Source organism: Dermacentor variabilis, chromosome 2 (genome assembly GCF_050947875.1).
Source record: "Dermacentor variabilis isolate Ectoservices chromosome 2, ASM5094787v1, whole genome shotgun sequence".
Lineage (NCBI taxonomy): Eukaryota > Metazoa > Arthropoda > Arachnida > Ixodida > Ixodidae > Dermacentor > Dermacentor variabilis.
The window spans coordinates 170,512,634-170,537,274 of record NC_134569.1 but is presented as its reverse complement, the minus strand read 5'-3'; the positions used below and the strand labels follow the sequence as shown (position 1 = coordinate 170,537,274).

The 24,641-nt window shown below is 45.0% G+C and overlaps 1 protein-coding gene across 1 annotated transcript in view; it reads left to right on the top strand.

Moving 5' to 3' along the window:
- Nucleotides 1-1,477: 1,477 nt before the first annotated feature.
- LOC142570550 (prodigiosin synthesizing transferase PigC-like) overlaps nt 1,478-24,641 on the top strand; it is a 62,130-nt gene continuing 38,966 nt past the window's right edge. Inside the window, exons 1-6 of the mRNA XM_075678925.1 lie at nt 1,478-1,779; nt 11,591-11,656; nt 14,525-14,635; nt 17,938-18,050; nt 21,367-21,419; nt 22,718-22,770. Of these exons, the coding sequence (XP_075535040.1) occupies nt 1,772-1,779; nt 11,591-11,656; nt 14,525-14,635; nt 17,938-18,050; nt 21,367-21,419; nt 22,718-22,770 (404 nt within the window). The 5' untranslated portion in view covers nt 1,478-1,771. The remainder of the gene's footprint in view (nt 1,780-11,590; nt 11,657-14,524; nt 14,636-17,937; nt 18,051-21,366; nt 21,420-22,717; nt 22,771-24,641) is intronic.

The following is a 24,641-nucleotide window of genomic DNA, read 5'->3' as shown; positions in this document are numbered from 1 at the left end:
TAAGTACCTTCGGAGTTCTTTGCCATCTGCAGAGCGTTTTCTCTTTGTTGCATATTTATGTGCACCATGTTTGTGCAGAGAGCGCCGAACTGAAAATTTTTCGATCAGATTTTTTTTCTTGTACAGGAAAAACGGCTCAGCTTTGACTATACTCTGTTCAAGCTGGTTTCAAACAATTTATGTTTGTATACGAGACGAATAATTGCAGAGAAGCTGCATAAATTTATGTTCTTCAGAAAATTGGTGGCACTGCTAAGTGTCGCGAAAACACATAATAATAATAAAAAAGGTTCAAGTGTGGTTTTGCCGGCCGCAATTGAAAACAAAGGGATCACTCTGATCCAACACTAATCTTGAAATATAATTGAAGAGAAGCTTTAGTGAAATGCCTAATTAATCCTGTGTAACTACGTGCAATGCTAAAAAATCCGTTTAACGTCGAGAAAACAACGTCACGACAACTAGAGCCGTGTATAATGTAATATCTAAGGAAGAATGGTCATGAGAGGTGCATGCACATAGATGTATGACTCATGCGTACGTATGCTTTTCAGGTTCAACGACAACAAGCAAGACAGCCGAAAAGACAACTCAGCCCGCGTATCGATTGAGGGTTAGCCATAATGCATAACCTTAGGTGGTTTTTCACTATGGAATTACTAGACAATGAGCGTTAACAAGATACCGAAGCTTCGCCAATTGGCTCAACCAATTGCAGCCGTTCAGGTGACCATACCTGCGGAACGCTATCTGATAGACCCAAATGCAGCAGTTAACCCAAGAGAACGACAAAAAGCCTTATAAAGTTGGATACGCCACGGGATGCAAACTGTCCACAGCTAGGTGATGGGTTTTTCAAATCCGTTATTATTTCAGCTGCACGCTTTATGCGATATCATGGAAATCCTCACCAACTCACCTTATGCCAACGAACCCTCATCTTTACTCACAACCCTAGCGCAGTTAGGCCGCTCGATCGCGAAGAAAACGTCTGCGCATTTGTAAGCCTACTCACGAACTTCACAAGGCTTCGAGTGTGTACATTTTTGTTCACTGGTTGCAAGCACGTGTTCATGACCCCAAAAATGACCTTGCGGACCACATTGCTCACACTTTCTTGACGCCTGTAACTCTTTCTCTTCCCCTTTGCTATGACCCACACTTTGTTCTCATTGCCCATTTCCTTGGAGTCATCATCGACCGTGATTTGTCTTGGAAACCACATATTTCGTATATGAAGAAGGGAGTGACCAAAATAGCCGATGTATTCAAATTTGTTGGCGGAAAGTCACGGGGCGCCATCTGAGTAATCGATACTACAACAATACCATACCAAGTATTTGCCAGTTTACGTGGATCTAGAGAGCCTGTAGCAGCTTCAGCAGAGGCAGCACCTTGTTGTCCCGCTTTACTAAAATGCAGTTAAGTAATCTTTCTTCACACAAACACCGTTAACGTCAGCAAAGACTTTCAGGACTGACTAATGTTAGGCAGAGCTAAGCGCTGAAGTGAATCTCTACACGTGCAGGGTCACGACGAGATCCTTTTCTTCGGTGTCAACACGGACGGGGACCGCCTCGCGGTCAGTGTCTCTCGCCTCCGCAACCACGTGGCCCAGCTCTGGCTAGACCTGCACACCCGAGACGGAAGGCGCTACTCGCTGCCAGCGGAGGTGACGCTCGACCGCAGCGCCGGAAGCTGCTTCTCGGCCGCCGGTCTGAGGCTGCAGTGCTTGGCGCCCAATCGCCGGTGGCGCGTCGCGTTCAATGGGATGCTCAGGTTAGTGCGTCTCTCGAGTGCGTAGATGTAAGTCACATTGCTGGATACAAAAACCGCGGGATAAAGAATAACATTAGTCGCAGACTGCTCGGAAACACATAATAATGTTGGTTGTGCGTATATGTCCCCGTAACGCAACACGTTTCTTTCTCTGAAAAAAAAAAAAATACAGGCGAGCTTTGTCATTGTGAAACAGCTGAGAAGCTTAAGTGAACGCGTTCTCGCCAGTTAGCCGACATTTGCCTAAGGGAAGGGAAACGTTCACTCGATGAAGAAGACTGACGCTGAAGAATATGGCGACAACAATTCTTCGACAGAGGTCGATTTCCAAGTGTGCGCAGTCAGTTTAGTGTGTTGCGAAAATAAAAGACAGACGACCCGCACCTAGTTTATTGGCTACCAACAAAAGTTTACTGCTTCACAAACGAAGAAATTATCCGCACCCATCAAAGCGATACCAGCGGAATGGTGTTCACCGACAGTCGCACCCGCATACAAAGCATTTCAGTCCACAGCAAAGTAAATTAGGATCCTGTACGTGCTGCACATCTCACGGGGCATCGACCATCAGACAGGATCGGAACAGCGCGCCACGTGCGCGGTGACGCGCTCTTACTACGCTTGACATCGCAAACTCTCCCATAAGCTTTCAACCCTGGCGTTGGACAAAGGCAGGCGTTTCTTGCGGTCCTGGCTGCATGAATATCTTGTAATTTAATTAAAATCTGTTGAGTCGTCTCCGGAATTCGGCTGTAGCAGGTTTGCGCCATCCTTTCGCGGACATTGGCGACACGCCAGTTGCGCCTGCTGGACCAGTAACCGAAGAGCGCGCGCTCGCACTAAAGTCAGGATGTGTTGCAACCATGTTGTTTCCTACTAACTTCACTATATAGGCAAACTCACGCGTTACTTTTTATATCAGCTGCAACAGGGTGGCTGAGCCAGCTTGGGGATGACGGAAAGTGTACGAATTTTCCTAAACTTCGTTATTCAGAAACTTTGGTTATGGTAATTAATGGTGTTTTCTTTAACATAGGTAGGATCTTAGGCAATAAAGTAACACGAGCTTGGTTGAGCAGCGCACCTCCCCGTCTCGAAAGGGACGCTCATAACACCCATCCATCCATCCATCCATCCACCCATCCATCCATCCATCCATCCATCCATTCATCCATCCATCCATCCACCCAGCCGAGGCCAAGCGACAAAGCCTACAAAACGCGGCAGTGGACGCACAGCGTGACCGCCGTGAGCATGCCCATATATTTGAATGCGAGGCCGACGCAAGGCGACAACGCCGACAAGACATGGTAGTTCTTGACGATGCTGCCTGCTGTCATCGAGTTCTTTCTGCCTGGTGCGTGTGTATGTGCACGTCCCGCCGAGCGTGTTTACTTAGCCAGCTAATATATGTTTGCTACAATTCATACTGCCAATAAATCTGCGTAGCCTACTGCGTGTAGTATTCTAACATTTCGCTATTGCATACATTCTTCCACGCCAATGGCGAAATTGTGTTTTTTAAATAAACCAACAATGAAATTGTCCAACAGCAGGATACGAACAGCGGACCTATATATAGCACAGAAGTCCGGTACTGTAGCCATTACGCCACGGATATTTTATCCCCATAACGGCGTGCCTCTTAATCGGATCGTAGTTGTGACATGTTAAACCTAAGAAATTATTTAAAATAACGAATACGTCACCATAGATGAAAATGAGGGCCGATACCGAAGAGAGAGAGAGAGAGAGAGTTCAACGCTGTTCGACTCCCGTCACGTCAAGTATTATGCGATAAACATCGCTACGTGATGACTACGCCCCGTATCTCAACTGCAACTGAGTTTGATTTTCATCTACTTCAACTTGAGGTTGAATCGCAGTTCAACTTTTTTAATTGTTGCGTCACCTGGCGTTACGAAGGAGGACACACATGATGTCCCCATGATCACGACGTATTTCCTGAACGCAGTTTTTTTCTGACGGTCCTCTTTTGAATTATTTTTTTTGTGTCTATAAGCATCAGAGTAAATCCGCCTCTCAAGAGCCAAGAGCTGACTCCGACCACCGCCTTGTTTCTCTCAACCGCACTAATGCTGGTGTGCTTGCGTTCCAGTCTGTTGTGCATCAGATTAGGTCAGGCTATACGCAGCTTGCAAGTTACGACATGACCAGCACCCCACCGAAGCGGCGGCCGTATTGGAGGTCTAACTTGTTACGCATAGTCGACTAATGGAGCCACTACGTAGAGTCGCAGTTGGGAAGCCTGATGATCGCAATACCTCTGTGCTATTTTTCATTGGCTCCAGAGCGATCGCGGTTTTCAATTAATAAACCACTCACTAAACAACTGTTCGTGTCCGAAGACATAATAAAACGTTCTTTTCGTTGTGTGTTGCGCTGTTCACCCGGTTGTTAAATGTTTTTTTCTAGATTCTGTCGCTTCTTATGCGTAATGCGGTCCACTTCCAAGTGAGAGCTGTTTATTGTTGTTGTGTGTTGGATTCACGCGTGATCCCTGCGAAGAAAAAATGCCAGTGGGTGGTGGTGTTGGCCCGTACTCGCTGGGACCGGCCATCGACACGATGATGAGCGCCAACGCTTTAGCTAAAGTGACTCACCGGGACTTTAGCGACCTCGTCAACTCTTCGAGCTTCATAACACTGGAGCAAATGAAGGCATTTACGTCCCTTCCGCCACACAATTACTTTACAAGTGGCGTCATTAGTAGGCTGTCAACGAAATCAGTTCAGGAAGACAAAAAGAAGTGTCATTCCAATCCGTGAACGTGGTTGACAAGCGAAGCTGTTTAGCATAAGACATGGAGGTGAGGTATAATTTTGAAGGTACGAACTCAATTGTTGTCTTGATGGGCGGTCATCGTGACGAAAGGTACGCACACTCACTTATTGTCTTGATCGCTGGTCACTATTTCACTCGTAGCTGCAATCACATTCTTTTATAATGTGAAATCCATGTACGTTCGCCGTTGGGTGGTCGGTTGGGCCGGATCTGTGTGGCATCGCAAGGGATATGTCTGCTACACGGAACGCTTAAGCAGTTCCCTTTTCACTATCGACACATCCACATTGAAATCACCGACAAACGAAAAACAGGGGTAGCGTCATCGCAGCTACTCACGCGAAGTAAGTTGCCGTTAAGCTTACGAGACTGAGTCATTGCATTTTTTGCTTGCTTCCGGGGGTATGAGCCATCGCTCACGGGGTATGATCAATCCAGGATGCCAGTTTTCGACATGCTGTTCTGTATGTTGTATTCGCGATTAGAAAGGATTTAGGCACTATTCGCTGCACATTGCTTAGTGCTTGTAGCCTCTGCCTTACGGGACAGTGAGCCATTGCATTTTTTCTTGCTCACGGAAGTATGAACGCTTATGGTGGTACGAGCCATTGATGATGATAGTTTTTGTTTACGGAGAACAGAAATACACGGAACCCTAGCCATATACAGCTTCGCTGTAAAAGATGTGCTTGCTTGGGGGAAGTAAGCCTAACACAGTGCTCGCGTGGGTGCTGGCCTTCTACTGCGTTGCCGCTCGCCTTGCACATCGACTCTGTGGATGCCGCCACTTCGAAATTTTTTTCCACGGGTGGTCCTTTCGCATGATTGTAGCATGCAGCGCTTTCATGACACCCGCTGTATCGCAGCAGAAGCGTTGGCGCTCGATCCAGACTCGTCTCTTCCCACAGCTTAAGTGGCCTGTCAATGAAGGTAAATTGAGATACTTTTGCACTGTGCTTCAACGTTTCAATGAGCATCCTACTTTTAGAGCGAGCCTGACACGAAAGGGACGCCGCACACTCGGATATGAGCACTGTAATGGTTGAGATTGCCAAAGACTTGAAAAATTATAGACCGATCATCTTACTGTCCGTTGTCTACAAAATATTCACTAAGGTAATCGCAAATAGAATCAGGAACACCTTAGACTGCTGTCAACCAAAGGACCAGGCAGGATTCCTTAAAGGCTACCCAAAAATACACCGTATTCACACTATCAATCGGGTGACAGAGAAATGTGCGGAATATAACCAACCCTTATATATAGCTTTCATTGATTACGAGAAAGCGTTTGATTCAGTCGAAACCTCAGCAGTCATGTAGACATTACGGAACCAGGGTGTAGACGAGCCGTATGTAAAAATACTGAAATATATCGATAGGGGCTCCACAGCCACCGTAGTCCTCTATAAGGAAAGCAACAAAATACCGATAAAGAAAGGCGTCAGGCAGGGAGATGCGATCTCTCCGATGCTATTCACAGCGTGCTTACGGGAGCTATTCAGAGACCTGGATTGGGATGAATTGGGGATAAGATTTAATGGAGAATACCTTAATAACTTGCGATTCGCGGATGATACTGCCTTGCTTAGTAACTCAGGGGACCAATTGCAATGCATGCTCACTGACCCGGAGAGGCAATGCCGAAGGGTGGGTCTAAAAATTAACCTGCAGAAAACTAAAGTAATGTTTAACAGTCTCGGAAGAGAACAGAAGTTTAAGATAGGTAGCGAGGCACTGGAAGTGGTAAGGGAATACATCTACTTGGGGCAGGTAATGACGGCGGATCCGGATCATGAGACGGAAATAATCAGAAGAATAAGAATGGGCTGGCGTGCGTTTGGCAGGCATTCTCAGATCATAAACAGCAGGTTGCCATTATCCCTTAAGAGAAAAGTGTATAATAGCTGTTTCTTACCATTCCTCTCCTACGGGGCAGAAACCTCAAGGCTTACGAAAAGGGTTCTACTTGAATTGAGGGCGACGCAACGAGCTATGGAAAGAAGAATGATGGGTGTAACGATAAGGGATAAGAAAAGAGCTGATTGGGTGAGGGAACAGCGCGAGTTAATGACTAGTTGAAATCAAGAAAAAGAAATGGACATGGGCAGGACATGTGGTGAGGAGGGAAGATAACCGATGGTTACGGACTGGATTCCAAGGGAAGGGAAGCGTAGCAGGGGCGGCAGAAAGTTAGGTGGGCGGATGAGATTAAGAAGTTGCAGAGAAGACATGGCCACATGACCGGGGTTGTTGGAGAAGTATGGGAGAGGCCTTTGCCCTACAATGGGCGTAACAAGGCTGATGATGATGATGATGATGATGTTGTTGTTGTTGTTGTTGTTGTTGTTGATGATGGTGATGATGATGGTTGAGATTGATGCTCAAGCCAGCCATGCCAGCCTCACACTGAGCGGCTGCGCACTGTCGCTTGCACTGATTGTTTACTACCGTTGGACGGCGCAAGAGGCTTGTGTTCGCCGACTGACGTCTCGTGGCCGTCGGAGCATCCAAATAGTGCGCAGGGAACCATGGCTAACGAGAGCGACAGTAAAAACAAACTTACGCTCGTTCACTGCTGAGCGAGCTGACCTGCGGGTGGTTCTCCATAATGGAGGACCTCTATTACAGAATTCGTGACCGTGACGCAGGTAAAACTGTGGCAGCTAAGCCACCAAGCAATCGGCGATGAAAGTTCCCGTTGCTGACGCCCTGGTCTCGAAAGTACGCAAGTGCACCCGACGTTTCTCCCCAGCCATTTACGTGTACATCTACATTTGCGACAATTAGGGGCACTAAGTAGGCGTACCAGGGGCGACGATGACGGCATCATGAGAGTCTGATCATGAAGTTTGGATGACAACAATGGAACTACCTCGATGGCAAGAAGCGGAGGAGAAAAAGGGGAGGAAAGACAGGGAGGTTAGCCAGTGTAAGTACCGGCTGGCTGCCCTGTGCTGGGGAAAGGGGTAAAGGGAATAAAAGGAGAAAAAGGAAGACAAGAAAAGGAAACCGGAAAATTCACACAGTAACGCAATACTACGCGCTACAACACTCAAAGATGGTCGCACAATTCGCATGTCCTTAAAAACTTCAGCAAAGACCTTAAGGCCTTGAGTGCTGAAGCCCGTCTGGACCAATGTCCTAGAGCATTTTCCTCTGTAAAGGGGCGATTGCCTAATTTTTCGAGCGCAGTCACGAGCACTTTTATTGGCACTTTGTAACGGGGACAGTCACAAAGAAGGTGCTCAATCGTCTCCTCGAAGATGCAGGTGTCGCAATTAGGGCTGTCGGCCATTCCAATGCGGGATGAATAGGAGTTCGTGAATGCCACGCCGAGCCACAGGCGGCACAGGAGTGTTGCTTCCGTTCGTGGTAACCCTGCTGGCACACGGACTTGCAGACGTGGATCCAATCTGTGGAGACGTGCGTTCGTGAATTCGCTGGTGTTCCAGTGAATTCGCGAACTTCAATGGCAAAACAACCATGAGCGCATACCTATTGCCCAAGCTGGTAGACAACTTGGCCTACTGGGTCGGCGTATGTGGCTGCTTGGCTGGCTAGCTGGCTGGTTGGCTGGCTGGGTTGCTGGCTGGATAGATAGATAGATAGATAGATAGATAGATAGATAGATAGATAGATAGATAGATAGATAGATAGATAGATAGATAAGCGTAAAGTGCCTTAACTAGGCAAACAATGCTAATCATATTACAAAATAAATCAGTAATCTTGCCATTGGCATCCCCGTTACACGATAGTCGTCGTTGTCTTGCTTCAGTAGTCACAGAAGTATTAGCGTCACACATGCTACTGTGTCCTATTAAATTGTACTGTGTAATTAACGTCTACTGTGTCCCATCCGACACTGCCCGTAACGAATCACCACCAACCTCAAGTTGCGCCTCAAGTGATATTTCATATTTCATTAGCGCGGCGGCCTGCCACATACCCGCACGACGTCAAAGAATTGCATTCATGACGTTAGCACCCCAAACTAATTATTTGCAAAACGTCACGGTGGTTTCTTTATTAAATCACGAGATGCTTTTTTGGGGACGTGGCAGAATCGGGCAAATATAGAAGCGTTCGAATGTCTAGCGATTCACGTCCTTTGATTTGTTCTCAGTATTTATCAATGGCTGAACAATGTATCTATATTAACATCAGAATCAGCCATTCGCCTCGATGCGTGCCATGCAGATTGGAAGAAATTCAGGGAGAACCAATCTCACGAAGACTGTCGACGGTAATGCGATAGCATTGAATCAATACGGCCAGGCAACGTATTGCCGCCATCGAAACGAGTTATGTATCAGCGTGTACTGCAGCGCGATGGCTCTCTCGCGTTTCCCTAAGAATACTCGGCCCCAATTAGCGCTGCCGTCGCCATGAATATGGTTCGCGGCTTCCGAAATCCATGGAGCGCCGGTGCCTGCTAATGCTGAGAAACGCGCCATAGAGCAACCGCACTCATCTTTTACGCTTCTTTCTGGATATGCTGCGCCATCTAGTGGCACTTCGGAGAAGTCCGCGCATGACCGTCGCGATGAGAAGCGCGGCGCGGAGGTGCCTGCGAACGCTCAGAATTGTTCCCTTGCTGACAGCGCACTCCGTGGGACATGTGCAGTGACCCAAGTTGTCAAGAGCTTCATTGAAGAGGGAACAGACCCAGTGCATTCATAGTGTAGCTCGCTAAAGCTTTGGCATGAAAGACGTTCACTGAAAAAGGGCACATGCCTAGCGCACTTGTGGCGCAGACGGGAAAAGCGTCGTGTTGCTGTCCTTGAGTAACCTTCACGACGTTGGGTCAATTTCGCTCAACTTCGGTGAAATGCGTCGTTTGATTACGTTGATTCAATGTTAACTCGTTACCGTCGACAGTTATCGTGAGACGGGTTTCGCTGCAATTTGTTTCGTCATTGGAGAGCGGCGCATTCCCGATGGCCCATGCTTAGTTACCCAAATTGTAGTCAAAGATCTTCATCGAAAAGCGCGACACATCTCCTGGCACAAACCCAAAGTTAGCATCAAAAACGTTGATTGAAGACCAGCAGAGGCGGAGTGACACTTACTCAGTGCTCCAAGTTAGTGTCAGTGACCAGCGACACGAACTCACCGGCCTATCAACAATGTGCGGCTGTAAGCTGTGTGCTCGTAAAGATGTCATGGAATCAATGTTTGTACGCAATCTGTCTTGTAGGACTAACATTCAACACTTCATTAGCAACGCTAGGGTTAGGTTCGGCATAACTGCTTTGACATTAAATTGTTGTTCGGTCTGATAGGAGGTGTGCCCGACGCCTTCGCTTTAAGAGTATCTTAAGTAAGTAAGTAGGTAAGTAAGTAAGTAAGTAAGTAAGTAAATAAATAAGTAAATAAATAAATAAATAAATAAATAAATAAATAAATAAACTGAGCGCTCTAAACCCCGCCGCGCTGCAATTCACGCAACCGTTACCTCATGATCAAAAATAACGCACAGCGCAAAGGACAGGGACAGCGATAGACGACATACAGAGCTGTGTATGTCGTCTATCGCTGTCCCTGTCCTTTGCGCTGTACGTTATTTTTGATCATGAATTACCAACTAGCCCAAGCAACCACCCTAGTTCACGTTACCTCATGACTCATATCCTAACGTTAAATAGCATGGGAAGCCTGTTGCTCGGCTAATGTCTCCAGAGGGGAGTGGACTTTCTCGCTCTGTAGTGCTCAAAACTTGCCTAGTCGCTTGCCCTCGGACTAGTCGCTATTGCATATAAAGATGAATTCGTGAACGTATTATTTAAGGTTCGATTATAATAAAGAAGAAGAAAATCAATTTTATTAAGAAGAATGGTGAGGCAGTTACTATGGAACCTCCTTTTTCGTGCCTTGTACGAATTCAAGTTTCTTACAGCGGTGAATGGTTATAATGTGAGATTGTACTTGGTTACTTTGTGTTCCCTTAAGTTTGTTCTATTTTTTATTCACCCGTATACGCAACGACTATAATTGATTTTAGGAGTTTATTCTACAGTGTCATTAATTATCATTAGCCACTTTGCGTAACAACAACCCTGTGCATGTAATTTGACCTTCAATGTATTAAACAAAAAATTGGCTCGGGCTTAGCTAAGGTTAAGCCTGGATATCTCGAAGCGTAATGGTTCGGTGATGCTTATTGTTTAGCTTATGGTTATGCTTTGTGATTTAGCGTATGGTTATGCTTATGTTTTAGCTTATGGTTATGCTTTATGATTTATCCTATGGTTATGCTTACGGTTTCACTTATGGATATGCTTTGGTTAGCTTATGGTTATGCTATACGTGTGCCTTGTGTACTTATGCAAATTGCTTATTAATGATATATACCATAAGTTATGCAGCATTATTAAACTTCTTTAATCATCATTGTTGGGCACATTGTCTTGCGATTTCTGTACAGCCATAAACACAGCTCTCTGTATCGGTAGTAATCACTCGCCTCTGCTTCCACGTTGAATGCGCAAGCCTGTTCTCTGGCAAGCGGTTATATAGTCGGCCTCCGCGATAAACACGCGCTTGTGGCGAACGTCAAACGATGACGCAAACCGCGCGGCAGTTGCCACCTGCGCCGACTCCGAACACGCTTACGGAGCCAATTCCGAAATACGCCGGCTCGCGCGAAGCGCGGTGTTGACTAGCGTAGTGAAGCCGCTTCAAAAATAATGCAAAATAAATGAACAAACCTTCACGGGGAATTAACTGAGTCTGGTGTTTGGCTGGGAGGCAGCTACACCAAAAACACAGATTCAAGGAAAAACGTAAAGCAAGAACAGTATGCAGCGAGGACGAGTGGTGCGCAAACCTGAGAAAACTGAAAAACATTTTGTTTTTCGAGTAACTGCTATGAACGTTTGAAAAATGGAAAGCTTTAAACATTGTCATCACTAATGTTTCTTAACTCCTTTTTTATAACACGATATACGTAGGCTGAATGCCTTAGCCGATTATCGTTACAGTCGTTTTCTTTTCTGTTCAGGATGCAACCTCATTCCACAAGCGCGACACCAGAGGATCCAGAAGTTCACGTGAAGATTGGACTCATGTGAGTACTGAACAAACACATTACGCGAGCAACGTATGCTTTATTTCAAAAATAACGGAATTCCCAGTTTCACCCGAAAGGTGAAGCATCAATTGCGATAGCGAATGTGTAGAGAACTATCGGAAGTAAGCATAGTAGCTTTGTCGGCCGTTTAAATTTGTAAATTTTTGCTGCAAACTAAATTAACAAGGGTGGTGTCACGTGCTTACAAGCAAACATAAACACATCTCACTCGATGACTGCGGAAACTTGCTGTCAAAATTCTTGAGCGAGGAAGCGCGGTAGCAGCAGCGAGCGAGTTGACCTTCGTGCTGCCTGTAGCTTCCAATGCGAACTAAGCCTCGAAAGCACAGCGGGGGCCCTTAACGTAAAACTATTCCAATATGTTTTTATTCCAATCTCCTGACATAAAATTTGCGTAACCGTCGGCGCAAAGATCGGGCGGTTACTTTCAGAGTCGTCTGAAGAGATCAATCAAACGCTCTCCTCATTTATAGGAGGTCACATCTGTTTGCATTAAAAACGAATAACATTGCCTACACTGAGCGGCTTGTCTTGTCTAATTGGCTGACGAGAGGCGATGAGGAAGCTCAAGTGGAGAGGGATTCGATGGGGCCGAGCCAGTGCACTGAAAATCTATAACCGGATGAAGAGGGTGGTGCGGGCGTCTGCTATTGATCCGCTTTACCTTACTATAGCTTACGGTGGCTGGTCGAAAATCGCGGCGGCGTGCAATTGAAGATTAAGAATGCTGCTAAAAGGGATCCTCAGCAAAGATGAGTTGGCAGAGCGAGGTCGCAAACTGCCGAAAGTGCTCGAAAACGTTACACGGCCCCGCAAAAAATTTTATTGTACGAAAATACACCCATGCTTTCCAGCAGGTGCGAGTAGCCAGTGCCTGAGCGATCGGCGGCAGCCATCTTTTATTTCTTCAGGAACGGGCAGCCTGCAGCTATTCAGGCAAAAATTCAGTTTTGTTCGGCATATTAATGCATCTTCGACGCGTACACGTCACTTTGACGCGGTAAGTTTTCGCGGTTTGGTGACGTCGCGTGACAGGAAGGTGAAGTGGGTGCAGCCCGAGAACTTTTGACCAATAGCCGAGGTCTAATTTCGAAAAGGTGTCGAATCATAAAAAACTATTTTTCTTTTGTTCGGCCCAATCATGCATAATCAGTGCGTACACGTCATATTAAAGGGAGCTATCGTGGTTTTCATGACGTCGCATGAGAGACACCTGAAATGGGGGTAGTTTAAAAAGTTTTTGACCAATCGCGGAGCGCTGATTGCAGAATTCGAATAGAAAAGTTCGGAATAGCTTTATTTTATAGCGACCCAGATACGAAGCTACCAGCACTGGGTGCCCTTTGTCCACATCGCAGATCGCGGCACTGGGTGCACTTTGTCCACATCGTAGATCCTCCCCCCCCCCCCCCGTCTTTCCGCTTCCTTCCCGCTTTCTTCTCTAGCGTGCGAGATTGAGCCGCGGTGTACGCGTGACCCTCCGAAATTTGACTCGCACATAGGGCATACAGCGCGGCGATAATATTATCATGCTTGTACTTTATTGGAACATCGCGGCGACGGTGACGATGACAGTAAAAATGCGCCTGGAGTGTCCATATAGTTTCCGACCCCGGTCGATTCGCTCCTCCATAAGCAACCTGGCCACCGCCGGCTTCCCCTGGGGTCACCATGCCGACACCCAGCTTGGCGCGGATACCCAAACAACATGTCACAGCATGTGGCAGGACTCTCAGCCTCAACCCGTCCTCTAGTGCAAGCCTCCAAGTGGCTGGATTACAGGGGCACGATATAGTTACCATAGCAATAAAGAAGTACGCAATCGGCCACCTTGTTAAAGTACTTCTATATAGTTACCATAGCAATAAAGAAGTACGCAATCGGCCACCTTATTAAAGTTTTGTTTGTTTTCTTGTATAAGTCATGTGTCGAATAAAAGTGCATGGTATACAATTTTCCTTTTTTGAATGCAGGATATTTAGAAAATTTTACGCGCGTTGTTCTACAGAAGATTCAGACAAAACATTATGGATAGTAGAAGGGGTGCTAAACAAAGTAACAACCACGAAAGCTGCATGCTAACGTACCATACATATGCAATAAGTCATGTCGCATAGATACTACAAGAGGTGACTCATAAGCACATAACTTATTCATATTGATATAATAGTTCATACGTCATAATGCATTGAATGCAGAAGAACTGAGCCGCATAATTTAATGTGCGATTCTCACGGGAAAATAGAAAAGCAGGGGCTTCTTTTCTTGCTTTGTCAATTCTCGTCTGGAGGACCGCGCAATCCAGCACTGTGTACCACAACCTACTCGCCCAGCTGCGAATGTTTTTTTGACACATAAAGTCATCCCACAAAGCATCCGACAGAGCGTGATCAAATTTACTTCAGTCATCTTACAACACTCAACCACACTTATTTTCCAAATATGTTGTTCGCTTCAATAAACCTCCTATGACTCATCCGCGTACGCTTTTGCTATGTGACAGTTGGCTATGAGATCACGATCTTCTTGACGTTTAGCGGTGCTCATTTACAAGTCTAATATCAGTAAAAAAAATTTCATATCTATTTTTCTATGGGCTCCTAAGCCGTGAGCACGGCTACAGTTTCTGCGGCTGCTATCCTTACAGGGTAACCAGGCTTTCGGTATATCAAACTTAACAAAGTGACAGTGCACTGAACCTTCACCAACGTGTTCTTGTTAAATAACCATAAATTTGCAGGCCCCTTCATTGTATTAGTATGTCATGAGCACCCTTCAAATAAACTTTGCCACTACTTCATGTTTGCTGTGCCGAAGCCCCTTTTAATCGTTCTTTTATTTCAGCTGGTCTGCCCTGTCCCACACATCGGAGCAACCAGCGGAGATCGCAGCAGCTATGTTGGCAGAGAGCTGTGCTGAAAACCCGACGCTTCAGATACTGCGCGATATTAAGAGGTAGGCATGGCTTACGCACCTTGTACGTTTGTCTCCTTGAGCTGGGTTATTGTTTGCTGTAGCAATGAATTATAATTCTGGTTAGTTTAGAAAGAAATTCTGGACACGAACAATCTACGATTCAGTCAATTTCCCACTGAAAGGAGAGGAAAAGACCGTTTTCACGAGTTTGTTCTCCGTATTTGTGCAAAAAAAAAGAATGGTACATAAATTCTGGGTATTATATACTAGTGCGTAATAATTCTTCGGCTCAGCTGTTATTTCGCTTTTGCTGACTTGCTTTTTCTAGCTTACGAATGTCTACCCATCGCTTTTCCGGTGCCAGAGAAATCAGATCCGTGTACCGAATGGTGTCGAGACGAGTTGCCAAGAAGTTGCATGGTCCCTTTAAGGCGATTGTGTGAACTGAGCCCGGGCGCCGCAACAACCGGTTTCACCACAGCTATCTTTTTCCTTTTACGGCGAAAATGTATTTGGCTAGGTTCTGGGAAAAATTGCGTGAGTCTTTCAATCCGTGTTGATCGAGAATTTCACCCCATACGTCGACCAATTGCGAAGATAGTCACAATACCGGGCCGAACCGCGGCGGAGCTGAATCAGGCTTTAAGCACTTTGCCAACTTGCGAAAATAACGTTAATATCTTAGGCACTACGCTTTGACCCGCATCGGCGATGCCTACGTTCGCGTCGCCCTTCGTTTCGCCGGCGTTCCAAGCGCTTGCACATCTACTTTGATTTCCTTCCGCACTCCCGTGGTGGTCGATCCCGTAAGCGTGCTGCCCGCCAGGACCGCGAGGCGAAGACAAATGCAGATTGTCCATGCGGCCCCGATAACACAAACTTGAAACGCTGCACCGGGAGCAATGGCCAGGTTTCAAGGGAAGTTTTGGGGGAATCAATTTTGTGTGGCCTGTGTTGTGTTTGACCGCTTGTGGTTTTAGAGTGACCTCACAACCATTACTGCACTGCGGGACGTCGACCAAGGCAAGTGGCCTTGGCTAGAGTGAAGCAGTGTGTGCCCTTGGAGTGCGATGATGTGCGTGTCTGTTCTACATGCCGGGATACGCTGGTAAAAGGTGTTTCGCTGCGTTTTTCAACTTTATACGCGTACGTATCCTCCCCGGTCTCTCACCACCTTCCGAGGCTCAAAATTGTGGAGGAGCGTCTAGTCGTTACTCGCCATTCATTTATGTGCATAAAGCGTTTGACGCACGGTAATGGACAGTTCGCCATTAAGGGGCCCGCCTCCCGAGCTTCTCTAGTGATCCACCTTCAGAGTGGGATGGCACTGATATTTAAGTCTATTTTCTATTTTTCGCTTTTTGTGATGACCTTGGCACGGCGACGGTAACGTAACCAGTTTTTATGCTGCCGATCATTTTTTATTATTAATGTACTATTATCACATGTCGCAATCAGTTCTTATTTTTATACTCAGTAGCCCCACAACAGGCTTCTCTGCCCACGCCCCTGTAATGCGAGAGAGCAGGCTTTTAAGATGACCCTATGAAAACGGTTTTCTTTTTTATCAACTTCTTTCGTTTCAGTTGTTACTTGTTTCTTGTGAAGCTAACAATCATCTATATTAACAATATTATAACAATTAGATGAATTAACTTTGCTAATTACGCCTTTTTGTGCAAATACAACACATTACACTTTTCGGCTGGCAGATATTGCTGGGGCACTCGCCAAAGAATGGTTATACATTAAAATCGGTCTCTCCTACTTAGCAGCGCACCACGCTGAAGTATCCTTAAAGGGAATAGCTTTCTTGGCTCTGTGGACATGGCTGAGGAGTGGAAACCGCCGTGGCCACAATTTATTGCCGCTAGCCAGCAATGGTGTCGATGGTCCCGGGTAGCGTCAGGTGGATGCGACGGCTATGAACGGGCGCCCTCTGCGTGTTCTATCGCGTGCACACGTGCACACGGCATTCTTTTTTTTTTCTTGGCGACACTGGGGCCGACTATTAGGCCGCTGCAGCTCTTTCACCCGTTTTCGTGGTAGGTGATTTGGGCTCGGTGATGATCACAATTTCAGTGCTTAAACCAAGGGTCCGATGCAAAGGGTGCGTGCTCTCGGACAACCGAGTTGAGCAGCTGCCGCGGGAGACCTTTGGGGCCTCTCGAGAGGTTACACGTTTCCTTCTACGCTTGAGCTCGCGCCACTGGAAACAAGACATACATCCAGAATCGGCTTCTTTGTACGGCTACGTACACTACGGCTATACATGCGGTGGTTAGCGGCTGTTCTCTCTACGGTATCACGCAATGAAACGAGAAATGCCACCTAAATATCCTCAACGGAACAAGCGTAGACCTTTAAGCACAGTATCTTTTTTTAATGAAGCGAACAACTTTCTAAAAGCATTAGGCTATTCCTTGACATTGAAAATTATCATTGATGATTCTGAACATTTTATTTCTGTCAGTGTTTCGTGCGAGCGCTTGCAATGCTTGCTTTCTGGAAGCCCATAGTAAACGCTAAGGGCCCCTTGCCAGCGCACAGGCACGCCGACAGGTACGCAGCTCCAACAAAGAGCAGACAGGACCAGCAGACATGTACGTGATCACCGCGTCACTGTCAATATCTCGTTACGAAGTGGATTTTTCTGACGGTCATCTGTAGTGCTCAGCCATTTAAACGTCATAATCGGACTGCATGCCAGCCTGCGCATTTTACGGCACCGCAGACATCTGTGTGCTCAGTGGGGAATTAAATGCAATCCTATAATGACACTCAAAAGCTTACAATTTTATCGTATGCCACAATAGCTCAGATGCAGGCTCCCAGCGCCCACGGGTGGGCGCTGGGAGCCTGCAAGGGCCGGCAGCCACGCGTTCCCGGTATAGCGTTCCACTTGCTGACCACTATACGCGTGCCATTATTCACATGAAGTCACATTTTGTAAAAAGACATGTTACCTTCTCAAAATAAACAGTTTGAAGTTAGCTCAGTGCTGTCATTCTATTCTGTCCTGTCTTTCTAGTGCCATTGAGGTTCCCATTGAACCACCCTGCTAGAACATTAGACTTTCATCCCTTCGAGGAAATCCCTATGCTTTACTGCTGCATATGTCTTGCTTGTGGTGGCGGGACGGGGTGATTCTGGTGAGGTGGGGTGACGCAATTAGGAAATTTTCTGGTGCAGGGGGGAATCAGGTAGTGCAATTCACTGGTAATTGGAGAATTGGAGATCGCTAGGAGTTGCCTTCCTCCTGCAGTGGACATAACGATAGGCTGCTTTTGCTGCTGCTGCTGATAATAATGACGTCTTGCTTTCTCTTCATCTTGCCATAGGCTAACGAGTGAAATGGACTCGTACGATCAAGCTGGCATGATGTCTGGTGAGATCATATTGAACGGCAAGCGGAGAGAGTTGTGTCTGTGGGGATACAAAATCAGGAACGAAGGTGGGTATGCGTTCCTGAGAATTACGTGCTCAAGGTAACGTGAGACTTGGCATACATAGAGAAATTAGTAGTTACAAATTCCTAGTTATTTATTCATTGCTTCGTATTATTGTTGAAGTATCTCATTCGGCTCATTTTGTTTTCTCTATTGAAAGCGCGAACTAAGGTCTACATTTCAGCAGTTTAGTTTAAATGTCATGTCGCCTTTAACCACCTGTTCTATCAAAGCAGTTGCATTAGGGCTTTAATAGGGAACTTCACTGGTCTCCATGCACAGTTGGAGATTGCTTTTTTGCAGCTCAGTCATTTCCTTAGTCCGCCGAGCATCGTCAGCTAACGCTCTCCTTCTCCAAGTGATCGTAAGGATAACACTTTTTGTAGCAATTTATCCAACCTTTTCCGTAAATGATATCTGGATTTCTGGCTTCTTCCGTGAGCCAATCGCACAAATAGTGCCGTATAAAATGTGGAGCGTTATCGCTGGTATGTGAAGTGTCAGAATGTGGGTAGTTCCCGTAGGTAGGTATGTGCAATCTAAAAATTCTGACCGAACCTGAAGACAGCTTGGAAAATAAAAAAAAAGAAATGAAGCAATCCGGCGCTTCCCCTACCATCCTCAAGCGTGAGTTAGCGCTGTAGAGTGCGGTGTTCAGTGGCTTCGCCTCAATCAAAACCGCAACTTTTTTTTTTTATTCAAGTACCCTAAAGGCCCTTATACAGGGAGTTACTTAATTAACAATACGTAACATATCACGGGGAATAAATAACCAATAATAAATAAACTTGCTAAAGAAAACATTGTCGTTCATCATCGTCCTAAGATCAAAAATTTATTTTGGGTCTTGTGCTTTCTTTTGGACAAGAGCAACAACCGTATGCTTTGTTATCATTCTTGCTCTGCATCAAGCAGAAATATATTTCTTTAATAATGTACATTTTGTGCTTTTTTTCTTTTGCGTTCTGTGTACAAGATTGCATTTGTCTGCGTAGGAATATATGAGTGCATTTTATGTATCTCTGAAAGATTGTATCAGCTTGTATTTTTTTACACAACTTTGTTTACACAACTTGTTATTTCCGTAGCTTTCTATAATTTCTGAAAAAGTTATAGGCTGATTGTGTTTATGTCAGTGCTGTGAACGCCCGTGCGGGAGTCTGCGGCTTTGTCCAGCTGTCGTAATGATAGCTTTTTCCGAACGTTCTTTCGTACCATCACCGGTACTGATGCGAAAGATGAATACCATTGTCTTGGTCGTCTACTTCACCTGGTGGTTGAATCGCTGTCCAGCTTCTTTTACGTAGGGTCGTTGCAGTAATAGTACGGCTGGGACATGCCTCGTATTTACAGATACTGTGACAGTGCGCACAAAAGACTTGGTCTGCAGCGTTTTTCTAATGGCGAAGGCAAAGGTAAAGCTGCTATGAATTCTAAGCGCAATGTGAAATGCGCTGCTAGGCTTAATAAAGTGACCCCCCAGTTTAAGTACTGATTGTAGCATTCTCATGCAAAATTTCGTTTATGGCGACCCTAGCTAACAGCGACAGAGTTACAGCGCTGCCCAGCTATAGGTCCTGACAACAGGACCTTAAGTTTGCTAGAGGCGAGCACCTTGTGAGAGGCTCCGAGAAATCTAGGGACATTGGCAGCTGCAAATAAAACGAGTGCTTCAATCAAAACTGTAGTTTTCCTTATACTCAGAACCGTTGGCTGAATTACCCAGGAAAGTATATTCCGTTACACAATACTACGATGCCAAGGCATCACCTTCAAAGAACTGATCTCCTCTAAAAGTCATAGCGATTGAAACAGGTAGATAGTTTCAACATAGGCAACTTTCAATAATTCAAGCTATAGGTGGAGCCTTAGCATAAAAAATGAATTTTCTGTTTCAATACCTATGCTAAGGAGGCCCCGTTTGCATAATTTTTTTACAAGAACTTAGTTTAGCCGCTTTCTCCGTACACCATACGTGCATCGTCTAAGCAATTTAGTGGTGGTGAATGATTACGAAGGTTTGCTGCAACAGAGCAATATTTACGCACACATTTAATCAAGGGCGCAAGGGAGTCACCAATATGCAAAAAGCATAAATTTTTCTAAAGGAAAATTAGGTTCCAAAGTATCGAAAGTTCGGCGAGTTAGTATGCATTCGTAGTTATCCGAGTTCCAAGCAGCGCTACATAAACGCAGACAGGGGGAAGAGAAACAGACAAGACAAGCTCTTTCGCGGTTTCCCCGTGCTGCTTGCAATTTTTCTTACCGTGAACAAATAGGTAGCACAATAAGCTTCATGAGTTCATTTTGCAAAATCAGGCCAGTCTAAGAACGTCCATATGACTGGATGCGCCTTTGAGTAAAGGAGCCTGTATGTGCAACAAAAGCTGTTTAAGAAATCGATGGTATGATGAGAAATAAATGTTTTGCAATGAGTGGGCACAGGGAAAACTCATTAAAAGAGGTTAAAATAACGAAGATCAAGAATATTGGCACTTTTGTTTGCTGGTAAAGTATAATCTATTTAAGACCTCGGTAAACAGTAGATGTTCACTCAGATACTAGCCGGGGCCCTAAAAAATTTGTGTAATGTCCCTAAAAATTCTCTCAGCGTACAGGAATTCGAGCTGCAAATGTGTGAAAAACAATTTTTAACTATTATTCGCACGATATAACTACTTAGGTTCATGAATATTTATTCCAGCAAGACATCATATATTATATGATAACTAACAATATGATTTGTGGGTTATAGAAGGATTACAGAGGAATGAGGTAACTACATAGCATCATGCATCCTTTTTTATTCTTCGGCGTTGAGCCGGGAGCCGGAGCAAGCTTTACGTTATTAGTAAGGCTATTTTAACTTGTAGCTTGGTGAACATTAAACTTTATAGGCCTTCGTTAGCGTTTATTTTGTTAGTAAAAGCAATGGCGTGAAGTACACTCGTTAGTGCGAATACAAAACTAACTAGTAATATAGATATCAAGAAAGCCTACAAACATGCTCGGGCTGGGCAAGTACGAACATACTTAACCTACAAAAATGAATGCAAACAGTTAGGCGTCAAAGAGAGAAAAAATTACACAGCTGTCGCGTACACTGCGGATGTTACTCACGATACCCACTCGGTAATACTTAAGTGCATGTTTTTTTATTACTGACGTAGAAGCAACGCCCGTGAATAATACGTATACTTCAGAAAGTTTTCTCAGATTACGACGACTGTTGCACACTAATTCATAGCATCCATTCTGTCAGACCTGAGAGCAAGTCGATGGCGATATCAAAACTTACCAGAAAGCAATGTTTCGTTGCAGGTAGCATACATGCTGACGATTGTGAGGAGGACCACCACATTGGTTTCCTTGAGGTGATGACCATTTAGTGTCTTATAATTTGATGCATTCATGAACGCAAGCCTTTTCATAGGCTAGTATGGTATACTTATCTGGCACTGTGGTTCAGATAGAGCGCATATAAATGTTTCAACTTTGAAATAGCTGTCAGGTATGGTGTTAAATAGCTTGAAACCAAAGATGTTAAACAAATATTTATCGATGGAGTTTGTCCTTGAGGAACTCTGCATTGTGTGTTACTCTTAATAGACGATAGAAAATGCGTGTACATTTCCTCAAGGAGAAGTGTTTGCCTATTTGTTTTCTTCCACGTCTGTAAAGCTGTGCTTAAGTGGAGATTCCGCAATGTAGCGCATGTGTAATATTTTCGCAAGAAATGACTGGGATGACCAATCAATAATCTTCAGTACACCATTTATTCTTTGTGGCAACAAGGATATGTAGAATTTAAATAACAAGGAGGATGGAGTCCAACGTCGTATCATATATCTTCTAGCATCAGTGCAGCCTGGTGATGGATGTACAGGTACAACCAACCAAGACAAACTTAAGTGTTATTACATGTTCCTATAAATGTGCTGCCTCTACGACAGTGGACCTCATAAGACACCAATGAGGCGACAAATATCTCCTCGGCATGTTATAGGTGTCAAAGAACACCCAAAAGCAAATTATTTACGGGGAACGGACAGTCAACGAGTCCACGCAGATTTCGGAGACGTCTCACTTCTCTTCTCTCTGTCAAGGCTCTCACAAAATGAATGCATTCGCTATTCTGGCAGCTCTAAAATTAACGAACTTGCTCCTCAAATATGCACTGGATCACTGGACGCTAGGACGGCAAAGACAGTTCGCGGTCTCCTACGAAAAGAAAAAAGAAAACGCCGCTATCTCTAGGTTTAAGCAGAGCCATCGCATCCATGGTCCCGCTGTAGAAATTATAAACGTGCACTACTGCTTACAAAACTGCATAAACCATCACAAGCCCGAACTATTTTGGATGAATAACAGCTTAGGAAAGAAAGCTTTATAAATCGTCTTGACCCTGTGCGCAAGGCCTGGAGGTGCTCTTGTCCTGCTAAGCGAGACCCTTTGACTGCTTGTACAAGCCTGGAGATTGAGAGAGAGGAATAGGGTCTAGAAAGTAAACAGATCATATCTCACTTTCAGGCAGATTTCTGCACTCTGAAAGCTATTCACGGACTCTCGTATGATAAACGACCATTTTTCTAATCATTCTGAGCAGCGGTGTATATGAACACATTAGTCGCGGTCACGTACCATCTGTTACGTGATCATATCTTTGTTTCAGAATGGAGACATGTACCACTTGGTTCGCACAAGCAACTACGGAGGAAAAAATGGGTGAGCCAATGTTTTCAATGACACCAATGAAAGTCATTTTGTAGGAAAGACGCAGCACATGTACGTAAAAACAACTGGATAGAAAGCTAGCAGATATGACAGCTGTTGCATTTACCTGTTTTATTTTCTCGGGAGAGAAATGCAGTGGTGTTCAAACAACTGATAAATAGAGCACGCACAAGAACCACTAAAATGTGGTAGTTTGTTGTACTTTCCCGTACAGCTTCGGAAAGTTAAGAGGTGTGAAATTGCATAGAGAATAATTCCATTTATTTGCAAAAATACAGGCGCCTCCCTAGCGCCTAGGATAGATGCGTACACCGCAGCTCGCAAAAAAAAGAAAAAAATACAGTAGAACTTATCCGACGATTCCTGTTAACAGTAATGCGAATAGCAATTGAGCTGGGTAGTGTACAAAGAACGTTACTCGAGAAACGTTTATTTACCGCGTATAGTGCTAATTCTTAAACTTTAGCTGTTTCGGCTACATGACACATATTCTGGATCATCCAACTTGGATAAGAAACTCACCAACATCGCCCATGAGCATGCAGGCACGGCGATGGCTGTATGACGCCGAGGCAGTGACGATGGAATGACGAAAAGGGAATTATCGATGAAACGACAAAGACCTATAACGACAACGACATGACGACAATGAGATATTAAATTTTAAATTATAGCGATCGTATAACGACGACAACAGAAAAGCGAGGACACAAGGACAATGGATTGACGACGCTAAGATGAAGATGGCGTAATGAAGGTATGACGATAACTGGATCAAGAAGCAGTAATGACTACGATGGCACGACCAAGACAACATGACGATGACGGTATGACAACGAATGCATGATAACGCCTGTGCGATGACGACGCACCCACGACGACGGCTGGAAAACGGCGACACAATCAGAATTGAGTGACACAGCATGATTACGATAAATTAACAAACAATTGGAACGATGACGATGGAACGACAACGGAATGAGGACAATGGTATGACGGCGAGTGTATGAGGACAATCGTGTGAAATGACTGTATCACGAAACCTGTATGACGGCGATGATATAACGACGATGGCATGACGAGAATCGGTAGCTTAGCTGGAGTGAGCATGACGACAGTCTGACACTAGATGTATGATAGTGACTGATGATGATGGCACCACAAGGGCGGCGTAATCACAACTGAATGACGACAATATAATCAAATACAAAGACGAAGAAAGATTGACTTCGAAGGAACAACGGACTACGATGGTAGGTCGACAGTGGAAACACGTTACTTAAGTGATAACAATGATAAAGCGATTACGTGATGAGGGACACAAGACAATGAATGTGTGACGACGATGGCGCCATGACGACCGCATGGCGACAGTCGGATGACAAAGCTGAAATGGCGCTGAGGCAACGACCACGATGGCATCACAACCCCGAACGCATACCTGGGCACGCAAGCTATTAGATTAGTTAGACTACTGATAGGAGAAGAAGGCGTCACGATTGACGCATGACGAGCGTCTAATCACGAAGGTTTAATGACTGCGATGCAGAGACTTCCATACCTACTGACCCATGCTATCAGACAACCTGGGCGAGTAGGTCAGGGCGGAAGGCGTGACGACGATGGTATGGTGATACTAAGATCACGATGTTGGAAGGACGACAACGAAACAACCACGATAGCATCCCGATCAGGAGCTCATACGTAGTGGCCCAAGCACATAGAAAACTTGAACCCACTAGCGTCTCTCTTCGCTACAATATATATATATATATATATATATATATATATATATATATATATATATATATATATATATATATATATATATATATATATATATATATATATATATATATTGA